Raw genomic sequence first — 18,652 nt, 5'->3', positions numbered from 1 at the left:
TTGCTTGTTTACTACTCTGAACTTCAGTTTACCAAAATGTGCAAAACTTCCAGTAATGAGAATTCAATGAAATTTTTCTTACTTTATTTGGGATCTTCTGACAGGATGTACAGTATCAAAAACTGAATGAAGCCCAAGTTTGGTATCATCACCCAAAGAAAATATAGAGTTACCTACAATGGAAATTGATTTTAATATCTGTAATTTAATATTCTGCAAGATTCAGTCTCTAGTTTAGGTTGGTACCTTCATTTAAAAACTGAAGAATCATGTTAGAATTGTGGGTGCAATATTTGGGCAGTGGGAGGAAACAATTGCTGGCTTATATTTACAAAAGTACACATCACTTATGGTATAAAAATCAAATTGTTGCTTCAAACCTCTGAAGCTATGGGATTGAATGGACTTGTATGTTTGGTGTGTGATCATTGTTAGTAGGATTGGTCAGTCTGAAAAAAAGGGGAGTTAAGCTTTGTCATTATAAGATGCTGCATTTTCTTCTGTATATTAGATGCATATTCTGAAAATTTGCATTGATTTTCTTCCTGTTATAAACAATTCTATTTACTCATTTTTAACACCAGTAGGAAAAATGAATAATGTTCACATTTTATAATCTGGTTTTACTGTGACTATTATACATTTGTGTGCAATATTGATTGGCTGAATGTTCAAGATGTTCATGTTCACTTTGGTACAATCAGTGCTGGAACACATCATCCAGTTGTCCTTCATTGTGTCAAGTGGCACTGGTGAGTGGTGGTCACTACTAGCTGATCTTGTGGAGATCTTAAATCCATTGTGCGCTTACAGTACAAAATTACAGCCAAAACTATTAAGTGAGCTCAGACCAATGAAAATAGCAAGTTGTTTAAATAAAAAATTAGAAATGGTTTCAGATTGTGACTTGGTGTTGTCAGAAAGATGAAATTTTTTGATTGTATTGAAAAAATTGTGGATGCTTTAAATATGAAACACACAAAAGCAGAAATTGCTAGAGAATCTCAGCAGGTCTGGCAGCATCTGTGGGGAGAAAATGGTTCTGAGGCAGAGTCACTTGTCTCAACATTTAACCCTGTTTTCTCCCCACAGATGCTACCAGACCTGCTGAGTTTCTCTCGCAATTTCTGCTTTTAGTGCATTTCAGATAAGATTTTGGGTCTGTCAAATGTAATTGCATCCATCAGAACATTGCTGCCACTCTATGCCCAAATAAGAATCCAGGCTGGAAGTTCAAATACTTGATTATTAAAACAGGTGCTGATTAAGTTTTTCACAATGTGAATGGAGCATAAACAAATTGAAGATCAGCCATATTTAACAGCAATGCCATATGAAAGGAAATGATTCAGATCCAAATCAATGTCATGAATGCTGGAAAGGGAATTGGTGTTTTGGTTGAAGTAACAGCAGCTATAAGGTCCAAAAAAGATGTCATAATGTGTTTTGGCATTTAAATTCACATGATGGGAATTGTTTGATGTGATTAAGAGAACAATGTAATTAAGACATTCTGATTCTGAAAGTCTAATGCTGTTCCCCACGGCCATCTCTGCCTACATGGAGATTATCAACTATTTCTGAAGTGTTGCTGATAGCTTACATAAACTCGGAATTTTAGTGAGATGAAATTACTATTCAGGCAGGATTCAAACTTTTGATGGATCAAAGCTGACTTTTCAATAGTTTGTCATAGTATTATCAAAAACTAATGACATTTCTGTTATCTGCCACCACATCTGGGGTATGAACTCTCCCAAAAAGCACACAGCAAAGTTTATAGTTCATAGTGCCTCATGCTGCGCAGGTAATATTTCCACTGTTGTCGATCTTATGGTTCCTATGCCCTGAGTAAGAGATGTGTAATCAAAATGGGTTTAATAGCCATGAGCATGATGAAGTCCAGTCTTTTCATTGAACTACTTAGTGGGCGGCACGGTGGCACAGTGGTTAGCACTGCTGCCTCGCAGCGCCAGAGACCCGGGTTCAATTCCCGCCTCAGGCGACTGACTGTGTGGAGTTTGCACGTTCTCCCCGTGTCTGCGTGGGTTTCCTCCGGGTGCTCCGGTTTCCTCCCACACTCCAAAGATGTGCAAGTTAGGTGAATTGGCCATGCTAAATTGCCCGTAGTGTTAGGTAAAGGGGTAAATGTAGGGGTATGGGTGGGTTACGCTTCGGCGGGTCGGTGTGGACTTGTTGGGCCGAAGGGCCTGTTTCCACACTGTAAGTAATCTAATCTAATGTAAGTAATCTAATCTACACAATTCAGAGACAAATGACTGCACGATTGCTTTTGAAAAGGCCAAGCTTCACCAATGTCTGAAGAAGTAGGGGCAACTTTTTCACACAGGGTGATGTTAGCCATGGAATGAGCTAGCCATGGAATGAGGAAGTGGTGGAGGCTAGTAAATTTGCAACATTTAAGGGATTTGGATGGGTATATGAATAGGAAGGGTTTGGAGGGAGATGGGCTGGGTGCTGGCAGATGGGACTAGATTGGGTTGGGATATCTGGTCGGCATGGATGGGTTGGACCGAAGGGTCTGTTTCTGTATTGTACATCTCTATGACTAAAGTGCATAACTCCAAATCCAATTTTTTTTAATCCTGTAGATGTTAGTGTATGTGTTCCAGATGCACTTATTGTCTCATAGCTACCATGTGAGCATCTTGTGTTCAAATGAGTAAGATGAATACAGTCTCCTTAAATGATATTGCCTATTCTTTCAGCAGATTACTTATATTACAATATTCTATGTGCAAAATGTGACTGACAAAGCTATTTAATCGTGAGCTACCTGTGCGAAATTTTAACATTTCTATAACAAAACTCCAGCTATATTCTTGAAGGAGTGGAATTTTCTTTGTATAATTTTTCTTAACAATGAGATATGGAGTGTAACTCCTAATCCATCAGTGTACACATTAATAAAGCAAAAATATGAATGATCTGAATTAACCAACACAGTCTCTTAATTTACTTCGTTATTTACAATTAATTTCTTCACTTAGTGATGATTATGTGGGGAAATGTTCCTGTGTGGAACAGAGTGCAGACATAAGCCATTTGCCACTGAGGTTTTTTTACAGTGTTGTATTAAGTATTTAAGTTGCTTGTGTAAGCTTTCTTTAACAATGTCTGCACGTGATGTGCAGGGGACTTGTGGCATTTTTATTTGACTACACAGCTATAAATGTAATTATCAATATCAACACGTTTTACTGACAATCTGAATTGAACAGCATGGGACAATGTTTGTTGTGAACAGTTTTGCAAAGACAAAAGACAAATTGAAAAGTTCTATTAACATTGTATCTTTACTAGTTAACATTCCTTTCTCTGATCAGAGGTTGAAGTTTCAACTAAATATTCTGAACGAAAGTATGGTAGCGTACACGAGCAACTAGCCATTTAAAAAGGTTTCATTTCCTAACGTTACTACTGCATAAATTTCACTTCCCTCCCCAATATTTGAGCAGAGTGTAAAAGATGTTAATGATAAACCAATACGTCTCTTTAAGATGGAACACAAATCCAAAGGACGTCATCATTCGGCAAAACATTTGTTGCTTTCTCCTTTTGTTTTAAAAGGTCATTTTTAAAATAGACCAGTTTTCACAGAGAAAGCTTTATTCATAATTACAATAGACAGTTTTGTTGCAGAATTCCTTCAGCTATTACAAAGTCCTTCGGTTGTCTCTGGGCTAATTGCGTTGAACAGCCTCGAATCAAGCTTATTGTGCTGTAAATTCATCAATTCATAAAGTCACTTCAGTCTAAGTTGGCCCTCAATGTGTTCTTCAAAATAGCATAACACACTACTTTTTAACCAGCCAGTATGTCTCTTGCTATGTATATCAACTGGCGCAGCTAACCTGTTACAAAAACATTGCTGCATTTTGGCAATATTACCTGCAGCACAGATGATGCTACAGCACTAATCCATCACATTGGGTGTATTTTTAATTTTTTTTGAATTATGAATCCTGTAGACAAATGTTTCAACTGAGGCTGCACTGAAGGAAAGAGGCTTGAAGTACGTGCTGTACCCAGCCGTGGTTTCACTGGAGTGTGGAAACGTTGTCAGTACATGGTTGAGTTCAATTTAAAAATTGTCCATCAATACAGAATGGATGTTTTCATGTATGATCTATCTGCAAGAGAATAAAAATAACATTTTAGAGTTTATCAGGCAATGAAAGAATTTAGATTTAAAATTGTGTGGTAGTGCAGGGAAAGGGTTGTGAAGTGTGACCATGAACAGAAAGTGAAACACAGTGGAATAAGAATTCAACCATTCAACCCATCACGCAAATTCTGTTTATTTTTGAGAAAAATGACCATGTCTATTACCACATGATTGAACCTTCTCTCGAGTGTATCCAGTTTGCTTTTGCATATTTGAATTTAATTGCTTAGTGATGATCTAATCAGCAACCTAGAGAGTGACTTCTCCCGGCATAGTGGAGTCACTTGGGGACAGTATTGGTTGAGTGCTGCACTTTATCTCGCCCTGGATTGTGACCGAGCTGAGGTCTCCTGTTGAACAAGAATTTCAGCTCTTTTTGTTTGATTATAGTTGTACCTCTAAGAATGAATCCACCCAGGTTCTGTTAAGAGGTGATCAACCAGAAACATTGGCTCTATTCTTTGTCTTCACAGATGCGCTCCTGTTGAACATTTCTAGATGTTTCTGTTTTTACTTAAAATCTTTCTTTTGACTAGCTTGTACAGCTGTGCACAATTTGTTCACACTCTAATTATCTATTTCCTTACATAAAACTAAAGCAATATGTTTTTGCCCTGCATTCACCTGTCGTTTCGATATATTTCATACTGTATCCATAAACAAAACTTGCACCTTCAATGTTTTTAAAAGAAACCATGCTTTTTTGCATTCCCAGTAGTTTGAGTGTCTCTTGTGCTGGAACTGGCAATCAGTGCTGCTAATGACATCCTTTGTGTGACTCTTGACCATTGAATGCTCACTGCCCCTCCACTCTGTCACTTTTTTTTAGAATTTATAGAATCCCTACAGTCTGGAAACAAGCCCTTTGGCCCAACATGTTCACACCGACCCTCCGAAGAGTAACCCACCCAGACCCATTCCCTTACATTTATCCCTGACTAATGCAGCTAACCTACATATCCCTGAATGCTATGGGCAATTTTAGCATGGTCAATTCACCTAACCTGCACATTTTTGGATTGTGGGAGGAAACTCACACAGACACGGACAATGTGCAAACTCCACACAGACAGTCGCCCGAGGTGGGAATCGAACCCAGGTCCCTGGCGCAGTGAGGCAGCAGTGCTAACCACTGAGCCACCATGCCACACTTTATTCACCACTATATGCACCAGATCTGATTACATCCTAAACAAAGCTTACACCTTGAAAGTATATATGAGTTTGTCCAAAAACTAAAATAAAACAAAGCACTTGATTGGAGATCTGAAACAAACCCGTGACCCACAGTCCAGTCACCCACCATACTCAAAACATTAACTGTTTTCTCTCCATAGATGCTGCCAGACCTGCAGAGGTTCTCCACCAATTTGTGCTTTAGTCAGCATCGCAGTTTAGATTAGATTAGATTCCCTACAGAGTGGAAACAGGCCCTTCGGCCCAACAAGTCCACAGTGACCCTCCGAAGAGTAACCCCCACCCCCCCCTGACTAATGCACCTAAAACTATGGACAATTTAGCATGGCCAATTCACCTGAACTGCGCATCTTTGGAATGTGAGAGGAAACCGGAGCACCCGAAGAAAACCCACGCAGACATGGGGAGAATATGCAAACTCCACACAGACAGTCGCCTAAGGCTGGAATCGAACCTGGGACCCTGGCGCTGTGCGGCAGCAGTGCTAACCACTGAGCCACCGTGCCACACAGTTAGCTCAATTCCAGGGTTATTTTACATGGGTAACTACTTTTGGCATGTGACTGCATTCCCTGCAGGTGCAACAGCAACAAACACAACTTTTCCCTGTCAAACTAACACTAGTTAGTATCACTGGATCAGATATCAGGTAATTTCAACTCTGTATCAGAATGATACATTATTAGGTTATTGGAGCATTCTTGCATCTCATTCACTACCAACTACATCCAGGCCAATTTTTTAATTTGATTGTTCTTTTTTAAGTCTCTTTCTTTTGCATTTTGCCCCTAATTTTTGAAATTTGGGATGAATGTATTCCCCTTCTATTGTGCTTGCTTATTCAATAGAAAATACATTTGTGTTTCTTCCTCACCCTCTTTTACTACATGGGATTCGGGGAGAGCTTACCAATTGGATGCAAAATCGCAAAATCGGTTTGATGGTAGGAGACATATTGGTGGTAGAGGATTGTTTTTCAGAATGGAGACCTGTGACCAATGGTGTTCCGCAGGAATCGGCGTTGAGTCAGTTGAGTAGTTTGTCACTTATACACAATTATTTGTATAAGAATTCAGAAAGTGTGGTTTGTAAGTTTGCAGATAACCAAAATTGGTGCTATAATGAAGAAGGCTACCTCTGAGTACAAAGTGATCTTGATCAATCGGGCCAATGAGCTGAGGAGTGGCAGATGGAATCTAATTTAGATAAATGCGAGGTGTTATCTTTTGTTAAGACGAACAAGGGTAGGACTTATACAATTAATGGTAGGGCCCTAGGTAGTGATGTTGTACAGAGAAACCAAGAGATTCAGGTACATAGTTCTTTGACAGTTGCATCACAGGCAGACAGGATGGTTAAGAAGATAAGGCAAACGTGCAAAATACTTTCTTAATTGCTCAGACCAATAAGTGTAGGAGTTGGGATATGTTGCAGTTGTACAGAATATTGGTGAGGTCAATTTGGAGTACTATGTACAGTTCTGGTTGCCCTGCTATAAAAAGAATATTATTAAATTGGAGACGGTTCAAAAAAAAGTACAAAGATGTTGCCAGTACTGGAGGGTTTGAGTTATGAGAGGCTGGATAGGCTTAGACTTTTTTCACTGGAAGACAGGAGGTCGTAGGGTGACCATTATAGAGGTTTATAAAATCGTGAGGGACAATATCTATTAGTGGTGAAAGGGCTTTTTCCTAAGGTAAGGGAGTCCAAAACTAGAGGCGATATTTTTAAACTGAGTGGGGAAAGATTTAAGAGTCCTGAGGGGCAGCTTTTTCATACAGAGGGTGTTTCCTACATGGAATGAACTACCTGAGGAAGTGGTAGATGCAGATACAGTTATAGCATTTAAAAAGACATTTGGACATGTACATGAATAAGAAAGTGATATAGGCCACACACACACACACAAATGGAACTAGTTTAGTTCCATACGCAAATGGAAACTGGCATGGACGGATTGGACCGAAGGATCTGTTTCTGTGCTGTATGACTCTGTAGTGGTATGTGTTCCCCATTGCTATCCAACATAAACAAATGCAAACTTTTTCTGAAGATGCTAAAGGGGTTTAACAACGGATCAGAAGTGGGTTAATGCATGCCAGTATCCAATCTAACATTTGGCTTAATTAGTCATTATACTGCATTATTTCTGAAGCAGAGCAATGTTTGGGTTAATAGCACATACAGGGCTCAGCTGACACCTCCACAGTAAAGTGTCATATAATTTCAGATGCACTGAAAATAAGTATACAAAGGGCAATTGTGAGCAATGCTTCTTGAGTCCACTTTTTACATTAAAAAATGCAGAATTAACCAGAAATTGTGTAGTGCAACAACCCACATTGTGTCTAACTTCCATATACCCCAGATGTCCCTATTTAGAACCCTGTGATATCATCAAAATTCTCCATTCCTTTGTGCAATGGTGAATCGCACCATGTTATGAAATCTGTAAATGAAGTAGGGTTGTTACCAAGCATACCAGTTACGAAGTGACAGCTTTAATTCTGTATTTATCTTTCAACACAATTTGATTAAATAAAAAACATTGGATCATGATTTTATCCAGTTTTTCAATCTTAATTCTAATGTCACTGTTTAGTTCATTTAAGAACAGGAAAAAGCTAATTAGTAACAGAGCTTTGTGCATTTATCATGTTTTAGAGCCTACAACATGGTCAGAAATGTAGGGGCAGGAAGGATATAAACAAGAATAGCAAACAGGAAGAAGACAGAATGGTAATTCTCTGGAGCATGACCAACTTGGGAATTTTATGACGACAAGATTTAATTGATACTTTATAAGTAGAAAGTGTAGTCACGTCCTTGCTTGGATATGTAGCAGAATAATTCAGTCTATGAACCATACCATGTAAGGATATATTCCCATGGGTTGTAAAACAAAAGCTTTTTTTATAAATAAGCCTTTCTGTCCCTAAAGCTGCATAAGCAAACACTGTAAATGTGTAAACCACATTTGATATCTCAGGGCTTTATCTTCACCTGCAGGAATCTTTCATTTTATGCATCAAAACAGATGCACATTCCACCTCCCATCCTGGAAGAATTATTTACTGGTTTAATAAAGATTTTTTCCACTTTGATTTCAGATGTTCTAGCAATTCATTCCTCACACTTATACAGGCTCTGGCTCAAGTCATGGCAGGAGCTGTTGCTTGACCCTTCCAGCTGAATGTGTGAACACTGATGAATTTTGTCAGCTTTAGGTCCATTTGTGCTTTGCAAAACAGCGAGACCTCTACTCTGCTGTTTTATTTTTAATTTGATGGAAGTCATTTTGTTGCATAATTCTACTTATCTGATTTTAATGTACATGTTCATTGCTTACAATTTTTAATTTTGTCAATTTGTAAATTCCACAAATATGACTGTCAATATTTATGTATAGATAGATATTTACCTATTTTAAGTATTATGCATTTTGAAATGCTTAAGTTGCTTACTGTGTGCAGTAAAAGCATATTAAAACTTAAACTGGGAAAAGGTTGTTCATCCGTGGACTAAATGTGTTAATTGATTTTAAAAGGAACTAATACCACACCAACGCTTCAGCTGTATTGCTGCTGACTCCACAATCAGAGTAAAATAACTCTCCAGAGATGAACCAAATAGAGAAACTTGAGTCTTCCCAGTAGCATGAAGAAAACGAGCTTCAAGTAATCTCGGTGAGACAATTGCAGGAGATTTCGTAAAAACTTGAACAAAAGGCACATTGTCCATATAACGTCAAAATTTCCCACTATTGTCTAGAAGGAAGATTTCATATATAAGGCTGAATATTTTAAACAATGTTACAATGGTCCATTCGGCATTTGAATACATAATATAATGACTGACTGCAATCTGTTTAACTCATCATTCATCACTGAAACATTTAAGTGGCTTGATTCTATGTGTCTTCTGCCTTTGTATAAGGAATATACAAATAATCAAGTTTTCTCTCTGTAATTTGTGCTATTTAACTTTGAGTAACAATATTTAATATTATTGCTAGTTTCCTGCTTGGATGGTGACTACACATTTATCTGTTAGTTTTAAATGTCAGTGCTTTCTTTATCATGCACGAGTTTTCTTCACCTTCTTATATGAAAAGGAAACTCCATGTGTTGTGGCCTGATTTTGACGCTGGTGAGCATTCATCCTATGCAGGTATCTGAAGTCAGTAAGAAATTCATAGCGCACTTGATAGTTCTTGAAGCACAAATTGTTTCCTGTGGGTATTGGCTAAGGAAACAAACTTCCCCAAATATGTGATACTTTGTCCGTTTTCCCACTTTTTATGTACTGCTGTCATGGAAAAATAAGATTTTCAGTTCCCCCACTAACCCCATTCCACCTGCCAGGGATTCCGTATGGAGCGATTTGAGATCTTTAAAGCAACAATGGAGATTTCAGGAAAACTGTCCAATGACCCAGGGCAGCTAAATTCACAACTTCAAATGGGCAGCTGATTCAAAGCTCTTGATGAAACTACAGATATGGATTTGATTTTGTATACATGCCTAAACCAAAGTTGGAAAGATGGTCTGACCCAGAATCTAAGTATAATTTCCTATGATTGATTGCATTACCTTTTTTTCTGTAGACTCCCTATTAGCAGAAAATAGTAAGTAATTAGAGAGAATAAATTACCCCAGTTGAAAGAAGTGGTTAATGAGAAGTTTGCCTCTCATTGGTATGTCTTTGAAAATTGATAAATGTGTACTTTTAAAACTGCACAAGTTCAAATAGCTTCCTTCTGTGGAGTAATTTCTGTTGGATATTACTCAGCAGTAAGGAAATTAACCTATCCTCAGAAATACTTTTGGAAATACATTTGTTTGATTTGACCTTTTGACCAATCAAATGTTGTAGGTATTCAAAATATCCAAGCCCTTATTTGTAACTCTTGAATGTAGAGATTTGTTGTACAGCATTAACATTTTCATTTTCACATTTAGTACTGTTTCCTGTGCAACAATTTTCCTGTTCCACTAGTGTGACCTGGTTGCTGATTATAGTTCTACATGGTAGGGACAGTGGCTGAAGGGTCAGGAGCCAGATTCTCATGCTGAAAGTGAGACTCTGAACACTGGACTAATCCCATCTCCGTGAGAGATGGTGGAATTTTCAAGGAACCCAGGCCTGAAGTGGAGGCAGACCAAGTCTAGAGCAAACAACCTAAATGGACCATTTCTATTCCTAAAAAGCCTCTGCCTGGGGCATTGAGACAGTTAGTGGCTCCCCATATATAATTTTGAAACACTTTAAACCACCCCCTCACTCATTACCTGCTTTATAACAGAACTCCCAGTCCCTATTCTAATGGTTGCAAGTCATTGTTTTTACTCAAGTAGAATATAATTTTAATTAGATTCTCTTATTACAGGAATGTTAGTTAGAAAATGTTTTAAATCCAAGCATTTAAGAGTGTTCCACTGCATCAATAGCTATGCCTTGGTTCTTGTGTGTTGGATGGGAGTTGAGCTGATGTTGGATGGACATGTAACTTCACAAAGGAGAAAGTGAGGTCTGCAGATGCTGGAGATCAGAGCTGAAAATGTGTTGCTGGAAAAGCGCAGCAGGTCAGGCAGCATCCAGGGAACAGGAGAATCGACGTTTCGGGCATAAGCCCTTCTTCAGGAATGAGGAAAGTTTGTCCAGCAGGCTAAGATAAAAGGTAGGGAGGAGGGACTTGGGGGAGGGGCGTCGGAAATGTGATAGGTGGAAAGAGGTCAAGGTGAGGGTGATAGGTCAGACTGGGGTGGGGGCGGAGAGGTCAGGAAGAAGATTCTTCTTCCTGACCTCTCCGCCCCCACCCCAGTCTGACCTATCACCCTCACCTTGACCTCTTTCCACCTATCACATTTTCGACGCCCCTCCCCCAAGTCCCTCCTCCATACCTTTTATCTTAGCCTGCTGGACAAACTTTCCTCATTCCTGAAGAAGGGTTATGCCCGAAACGCCGATTCTCCTGTTCCCTGGATGCTGCCTGACCTGCTGCGCTTTTCCAGCAACACATTTTCAGATGTAACTTCACAAAGCCAAGTGAGGCAGGTAAGAGGATTTTCATCAATGTCCAAAAAAACCAAAAGAACTGGAAATGCTCAGCATGTCTAGCAGCATCTGTGAAGAGAAATCAGAGTTAACGTGTTGGGTCCAGTGACTTTTCCTCAGAACTGTTCTGAGGAAGAGTCACCAGACCTGAAATGTCAACTCTGATTTCTCATTAATATCGTGACATGTGCTTGGCAGCTAGGTCTCTCTGCCTAAAATGGATTTTAAGTGACTTGGCAGACATGCTGTTTGTCATCAAGCATGCCTGTGTGCACTCAGGTGCTAAAGTTATACTGAACATATTAATATACTATAATAGTATCTTCATAGCATTTATCTAGCCTTGTCTGCTGCCATTTCCAGACTTCAGCTCATCGTGGACATTTGCTGTGGCAATTCTCTAATTGAGCAACTGGTTTCCAAGTCTAACCACTCATTGCATTAAAAAAAATCCATACTTTAATGTTGATTCTTCTCCTAGTCACCTTAAATCAGTGGAGAGAGACAGACACACACAGTTAATGTTTAGTTTGATGTGATTCTTCACAACATTGGTTTCTCTTTCTAGAGATGTTGCGAGACCTTTTGAATTTCTCCAGCATTTTTATTAAATTTCAGATTTCCAGAATCTGAAGTTATTGCTTTCATTCACCTTGAATCAGTGTTGAGTTCCTGATCTTTTTCTGTCAAAGCAGTTTTTCCCAATCTCCTTTGTCAAAACCCCTCATGATTTTGAACATCTGTAAAATTTCAAGTTAACCTTTCAGAAGGCAAACACTTCAGCTTCTCCAATCTACTGGTGTAAATGAGAACCATCATTCCACGAATTATTTTCATCAATCTTTCCCTCCTTTAAAGCATTCAAATGAAAGGTAGTGATCAGTATTGGACGTAATAGTTCAGTTGAGGCTTAATCAGTGTTTTATAAAGATTCTTGTCAACCTCCTTGCCTTGCACTCCTATGCCTCTGTTTATGAAGTCCAGGATACGGTGTGGGTCTTGTATGCTTTTTAGTTTAATCATTTTTTCAACATCCCTGCCATCTTTTGTTATATATACCCCCACGTGTCATTTATTCTTGCACCCCTTTAGAAATGTGCCCTTTATTTTGTATTTTCTCTTTGTTTTTCTTCTCATGAAAATATATCATTGCGCAATTCATGGCATTAAAATTTCTTCAGTCAATCCATTTCACAAGCCTATCTGTCCTCTGGATGTGTATCACTTTCCTGTCCACAGTTCACAATACGGTTTTGTAGTCCTCTGCACATTTTTAAATTATGCCTTGCGATGGACCCAAGTCTCGGACATGAAACTGAACCAGGAAAATAGTGGCCCTAGTTTCAATACCTGTAAAACGCCTTCCTCTAGTCCAGTAAACAAGCTATTTACCAATATTGTTTCCACCCATTCTGCTCTTATCAAGTCTGTCATAACATCAAAAATGTTAAATTAATCACACTTCTTACCTTGTGACAAATTTGTGTTGGCTTCCTTTTTAAATGAATCTACTTGTTCAATTCCTTTCCTCTGTATCAGATCATCTAATCTGTAGCTGGCATATTGTTTCCTCTACATCTTCTTTTGAACATTTGAAAGGATGGAGGTATTCAGCTGTAACCTGCCTATTTTGCTCATTAAGCATCCATCATTGAGGCTAGTTATTCTTGAACAATCTCGGATTAAAAACATAAGTTATAAATATGATCTTGTTTTGTGCATAGCTATCAAACTGTGAAGAAACTGATGACTGTACAGCTTTGTCCTCACTATTACAGTACACAGCATGTTGAACAATGTTGGAACAACTAAATTTGATTCCTTTTTGGTGACTAAACTGGTAATAAATAAAAAGGAACAAAAACAGAAATTTTTGGAAAAGCTCAGCATGCCTGGCAGCATCTGTAGAGAGAGAGTTAATGTTTCAGGTCCAGTGACCTTTCCTCAGAACTCCACAAATGGATCCTGGGTCGATTAACTTGACCATTATAAACATTTTAATATTCACCGAACTGCCAGCTTATCTAAACTTTAAAAGATCTCCCACTGTGGTTCACAGATTGTGATGCCTTTGTTAAATTAACAAAGGTGTAGACGTTCTGGACCTCTTCATATTCTTCCTCAATCGCAGGCTGAGAAAATCACATTATACCTTTTGGAAAAAAGAGGCCATATTACATCCTGGTTGAAATTGTTTTCCTAATTTTTTATTTGTTTCTTCAACGGAAAATGAAAATGCATGCAAGGGAGAATACAAGCTGTAATCTAACTAATCAATTCTATCCAATCTGGACTCCAAACAAGGGCCTGGCACTCAAACGTAACAGAAAATTAGTTGTGAATCCTTTTGAAATTCATTATTCTAATTGCCAATAGAAATGTTTATAATTGAGTATTGCATGATTCAACTCTTGGACAGTTGGCTGTTATTAATGCTCACAATGTTAAAACATTTATTTTGCTGTTTTATCTGATGCAATAAGCCAAGTCCATTTGTTTATATTAAAATCTTAACTAAAATTTACCTTGACTTCACTAAAGTTGGGCGAATGTTTCTGAGACAATAGTAACTTGACTGTGAACAATTTGAGAAGTCCACTTCTACCTCCTTCCCAAAATCCACAACAGACTGTTCTAGTGGCTCCATTTTCAGTCTGTTCTTGCCAATCAGAACCAATTTTTTCCTATCTCAACTCTCTTGTTCAAGGTAGGTAGTTTCCTACCTTGCAAACTATTCTAAAGAGGCAAAAAAAGATGATCTTAATGTTTTCCAGAAAGAAATCTGGAAATTCCCCTTGGATATCTTAAACACCTTACAAAGCTGCAGAAGGTCATTATTTGAATATCTTCTTCTCTTCCATCCCCGATTTATGATGGTTTGAAAGCTCTCCACTTCTTCCTGCGCATCCAACACCACTTGTTCTTTGCTTGGTTGAGCTCATCCTCACTTTGTGTGGTTTGTTGCATTTTATATTGCCTCACTTCCGCCATGTCAGGTGTAGTTATGGCTGGGTCCCAGTTATGGCTGTACCTTTTGAAAGGTATGTGAAACATTCCTTATTCCAGTTCTATTCTGAGGAGGGGGAGTGGGGTGCATTTACAACTCCTTCCCTGATACATAAATGATGTCAATGGTGCTTCTTTCTGCTCTTGTCTGGAATTGGAGAAAATGTAATCACCAATTTTCTATCCCTCTCTCTCACCTGATCCATCTTTAACCCTTTCCTTCCTTGAACTTGCTGTTTTTCATTTCTGGATGTAAGTTGTCCACCAAAATCTACTATAAACTGAATGACTCTCATAATAAAGCCCTTTTTCACTCCATACAACTTGTCCCCACCAGCCTCTTCCCCCCCCCCCCCCCACCTCAACTGAACTCTAGACATATTCACCCCTTCTTCTTTCTCCCTCTCAGAGCAATGATAGAGTTTTCCTTGTCCTCAATCTCCACGTTACATGTCTCCATATTCAAAGCATCATTCTCTGTCACATTCGCTACCTCCCAGCAGAATACAACCGCCCAACACATCTTTATTCCCCTCCACTGTCAGCATTCCACATGGATCATTTTCCTCAAATAAGGAGCCCCCCCCTCCCCTCCCACCCCAACCCCCGGTATCATCCCATGCAATTCAACTTCCTTTTAACTTAATCTCTCCCCTTACTGTCCAAAGACCCAAACAGACCTTCGAGTTGAAGCAATGATTTACATGTACTATTTTCTATCAATCTACTGTGTTCACTGTTCACAATGTGGTCTCCTCTACGTGGGGGAGACCAAACACAAACTGATAGCCACTATGGGGAACACCTCTGCTCTCTCTGTATAAATGAACCCAGCCTCCTAATGTTTGTAATTTTGATAAGAAACTTGCTCCCATACTAACATTTGTCCTCTGTCCATTGTAGCAGCTCAGAGAAACTCAATGTAAGCAGGAGGAACAGCAACTCCTCTTCCACCTGGTTACTTTACACCTGCAGGAGTCAATATAGAGTTCAAATATTTCTGCTCTCCACCTTGACTTTAAACTCTCCCAGTCCTATGTCTTGTTGCCATTGCACAGCCGAGCAGACACTATTTTACATCTCTATTTCATGTTTCAGCATTCCTTTTTACACTCTGAAACCTCACAATCAGTTCCACTCTCCTCTCCTACCCTTCTGTCTAAAGTATTTAAAGAAAAACACTTTTCCAGCTCTGAAGAAATTACAGCGGACTCAATGTTAACTCTGCTTCTCTCTCCACATATGCTGCCAGATCTGCTGAGTTTCTCTAACACAGTTTTAAAATTTGAATCCATAATTCTTCCTCAGTCCAAATAATCCATAATTTCCTCCTCCTACTGAAATGATAGCCTTTGAAGAATGTGCCCAGCACAAAAATTTCCTGTACTTGGCAAGGGTAATAGTTATCTGTTACATGGGTGGTGACTTTGAAAGCAATTGTTCAAATACTTCCTAGCATCAAAGGAAATTTATTTATTTTTTGACCTAAAGGATTTTTTTTGCATCGTCACATTCCCACCTTACTTATCGCATTCATAACCCACATCAAACAACAGCTTATGATTCCTTCATTAATTTAATTTTTTTAAAAGTCTGCCTCTGTGTTATAACAGACCGAAAGAATGCACTGGCACTCCATTCTCACTATTTTATGGGTTACAATATCAAATAAAAATACATTTTCGAAATAAATACTATTTCAAATTCATGGTTTAAATGACAAGATCTAATTCAGTGCAGTTACAGGTTTATTATCAAAACAAAGCTTTTGCAATCATTGATTAAAGGAGACAAAAACATAGAAGTATAAACGCCTTTGCAAAACAAGAAATTTCTTCTTTCCCTAAGAAAGTACCTATGCGCGCATTTTGGGGTTATTTAGTTACAGCTTGGCTTTGGTCAATGGGTCATTCTTGAAACATGTTAGAAGTCTGCTGCTCTGATTCTCTGGCACATGTGGTCAAGCCAATGGCATAGCGGCAATGCCTCAGAATAATGTTCTGGGAATATAGTTCAAATCTCACCATAGTGGCTGGTGGAATTTGAAGTTAATTTAAAAAATAAAACAAAAATTCTGCAATAAAAAGCTAGCCTAATGGCAACAATGTTGCAATTATTGATTATCGCAAGACCTCCCTCCCCCTCCTCCTTCCAACCCCACTCAGAGTTGTCTATCCTGGTCTGTTGTGACTCCAAGCCCACAGAAGTGTGGCTGACTCTTAACTGCCCTCCAGGCAATTAGGGATGTGCAATAGCTGAACACATTTTTGATAAAAGTCACTAATATCATTGTCCCCAAAGTTCTACAGACATTAGTTTGCTCAGGAAATACACTTTTGAGATGTGTCTTCAATCACTGTTTCAAAAGAACAAATGGGTTTCACCCTCAACTCAGTGTCAAGACTTTCTGTTTTGAAATAAGGGATCAGCTGAAAAACTTGTTCTCCAACTGAATAAGAGAAAGTAAGCACCTTTTCAAGCCACTCACTACTCAAAACAGCCCTGGGGGATCTAAGCAAAGCCAGTGTTTATTGTCAGTCATGTGATTTATAGAAAACCACTTTTTATTTGGAGATTTTTCTTAATGTTCACAGGGAATCTTCAATTTCTTTTTTTTTGAGAAAACCACTCCAGGCATTTCCAGAAAACATGGTGAAACCATTTTCCACAACATTTCAAAATTAAAAGAAATTTAAACTCTAAGCAATGTTAAATAGAAAGCATCTACCAGAACAGAAGAAACAGGACCGTCAGTGACTGGCAAATAAGCTCTCTGCATGCATTGTTGGAAGATGATGTACCGAAAGTTCCTTCGTGGTTCAGCAAGCTTATTCAGTGAAAGGTTCAGGCTTTCAAGGTGGCTCAGTATTTGATTCTATTCATTGATCTGTGCTGGGACAGTGCACTACTGCATTACGGAGGTAAAAACTAGCTTCTGTTCTATTAAATGTAGAAACATATGTCTGTATGTGGACTAAGTTAGGCTTGGCAGTGATGCCCACACAGTTTATTACTATGCTTATATTCACCATGAATTGGAATTTAATCTCAAATGCATTCCCCATGTTCTTCTGGAATGATATACTTTCAGTAGGGAAATGGAGACTTTCAAGACAGAGAAGTAGAAATTTGAAAACAAAAGAAATCTTGCTGTCCACTAAGATCACTGGAACCTTTTTTTGTTTACAGAGGCAAAACACTGCTGAAAGTTTTGTGTAAGGTTTACATCTGGGTCTTGAATATTTGGTTTGGCAAATCACACTTGTCTTGTTACGTGATCTACTAATTTAAACTATTGACTCCCGAGCCCATTGCATTCTAAAGAATTTCATCCACTGAGCACTATTCTCCCTGCATCTGTACTTAGTCAATAAAATAATGTTCAGCACTTTTTATTTGCTACTCAGTGTACAAATTAATTTAGGAAACTGTGTTGATATAATGTGCGGCTGGGGATTTTGAAGCAGCTTTTAGCTCTGTTTGTGAAATGGAGTCAGTCCCAACAAAGGTAATCAAAATTAATGAAATCAGTCGTCAGTGCCAGCCCAGCAAAATTCTGAAGTTTGACATAGAGTAAAGAGAAATAATTAGATTTCACTGGTATAATGGATAAATAGTAGGAGGCCATTAAGGGGAAACGTTCTGTGGTCAGCCACTGTCAGTACTGTTATATACAGCCTAAAAGCTGCAACTGAGCTTGAACACAGATTTTGCATCACTCAGCACAATACAATGGGGCACCGATAATTTGAAATTACTTTGTTTAAGATGCATTCTTCCAGACCCATCACATCAGATTAAGCACTTTGCTGTGGAGGTCCTTGAAATTTTATAAAATCCAACTTTTTCTCACTGTTGCTTGATTTAAAAAACAACCATGGTTTGTTTATTTCTGCCCTTACCTTCACCTCTCTCGTACATTTCCTTCAGCTAGGAAGGTGGCACAGCCTGACCTGTAGCACACTTGATCCGGTCAATGCTCCAGTTACCAGTGGTAAATACTATGCTTGTATATAGAGTGATGATTTGGAGATGCTGATATTGGACTGGGCTGTACAAAGTTACAAATCACACAACACCAGGTTATAGTCCAACAGCTTTATTTGGAAGCACTAGCTTTTGGAGCATTGCTCCTTCATCAACCACCTGATGAAGAGGCAGTGCCTTGAAAGCTAGTATTTCCTATTAACCTGTTGGACTATA

The 18,652-nt window shown here is 38.6% G+C and overlaps 1 protein-coding gene across 4 annotated transcripts in view; it reads right to left on the bottom strand.

The window, feature by feature from the left end:
• Window positions 1-2,789: 2,789 nt before the first annotated feature.
• Window positions 2,790-18,652, bottom strand: part of dacha (dachshund a) — a 395,958-nt gene continuing 380,095 nt past the window's right edge. For all 4 annotated transcript variants that reach the window (XM_043704519.2, XM_087992131.1, XM_087992132.1 and 1 more), the window contains exon 11: window positions 2,790-4,154. In XM_043704519.2, the coding sequence (XP_043560454.1) occupies window positions 4,120-4,154 (35 nt within the window). In that variant the 3' untranslated portion in view covers window positions 2,790-4,119. The remainder of the gene's footprint in view (window positions 4,155-18,652) is intronic.

Source organism: Chiloscyllium plagiosum, unplaced genomic scaffold, assembly GCF_037043375.1.
Source record: "Chiloscyllium plagiosum isolate Xiang-an unplaced genomic scaffold, Cpla_swu_hap1 HiC_scaffold_11, whole genome shotgun sequence".
NCBI classification, from domain to species: Eukaryota; Metazoa; Chordata; class Chondrichthyes; order Orectolobiformes; family Hemiscylliidae; genus Chiloscyllium; species Chiloscyllium plagiosum.
This window is presented reverse-complemented; position numbering and strand designations above follow the sequence as displayed.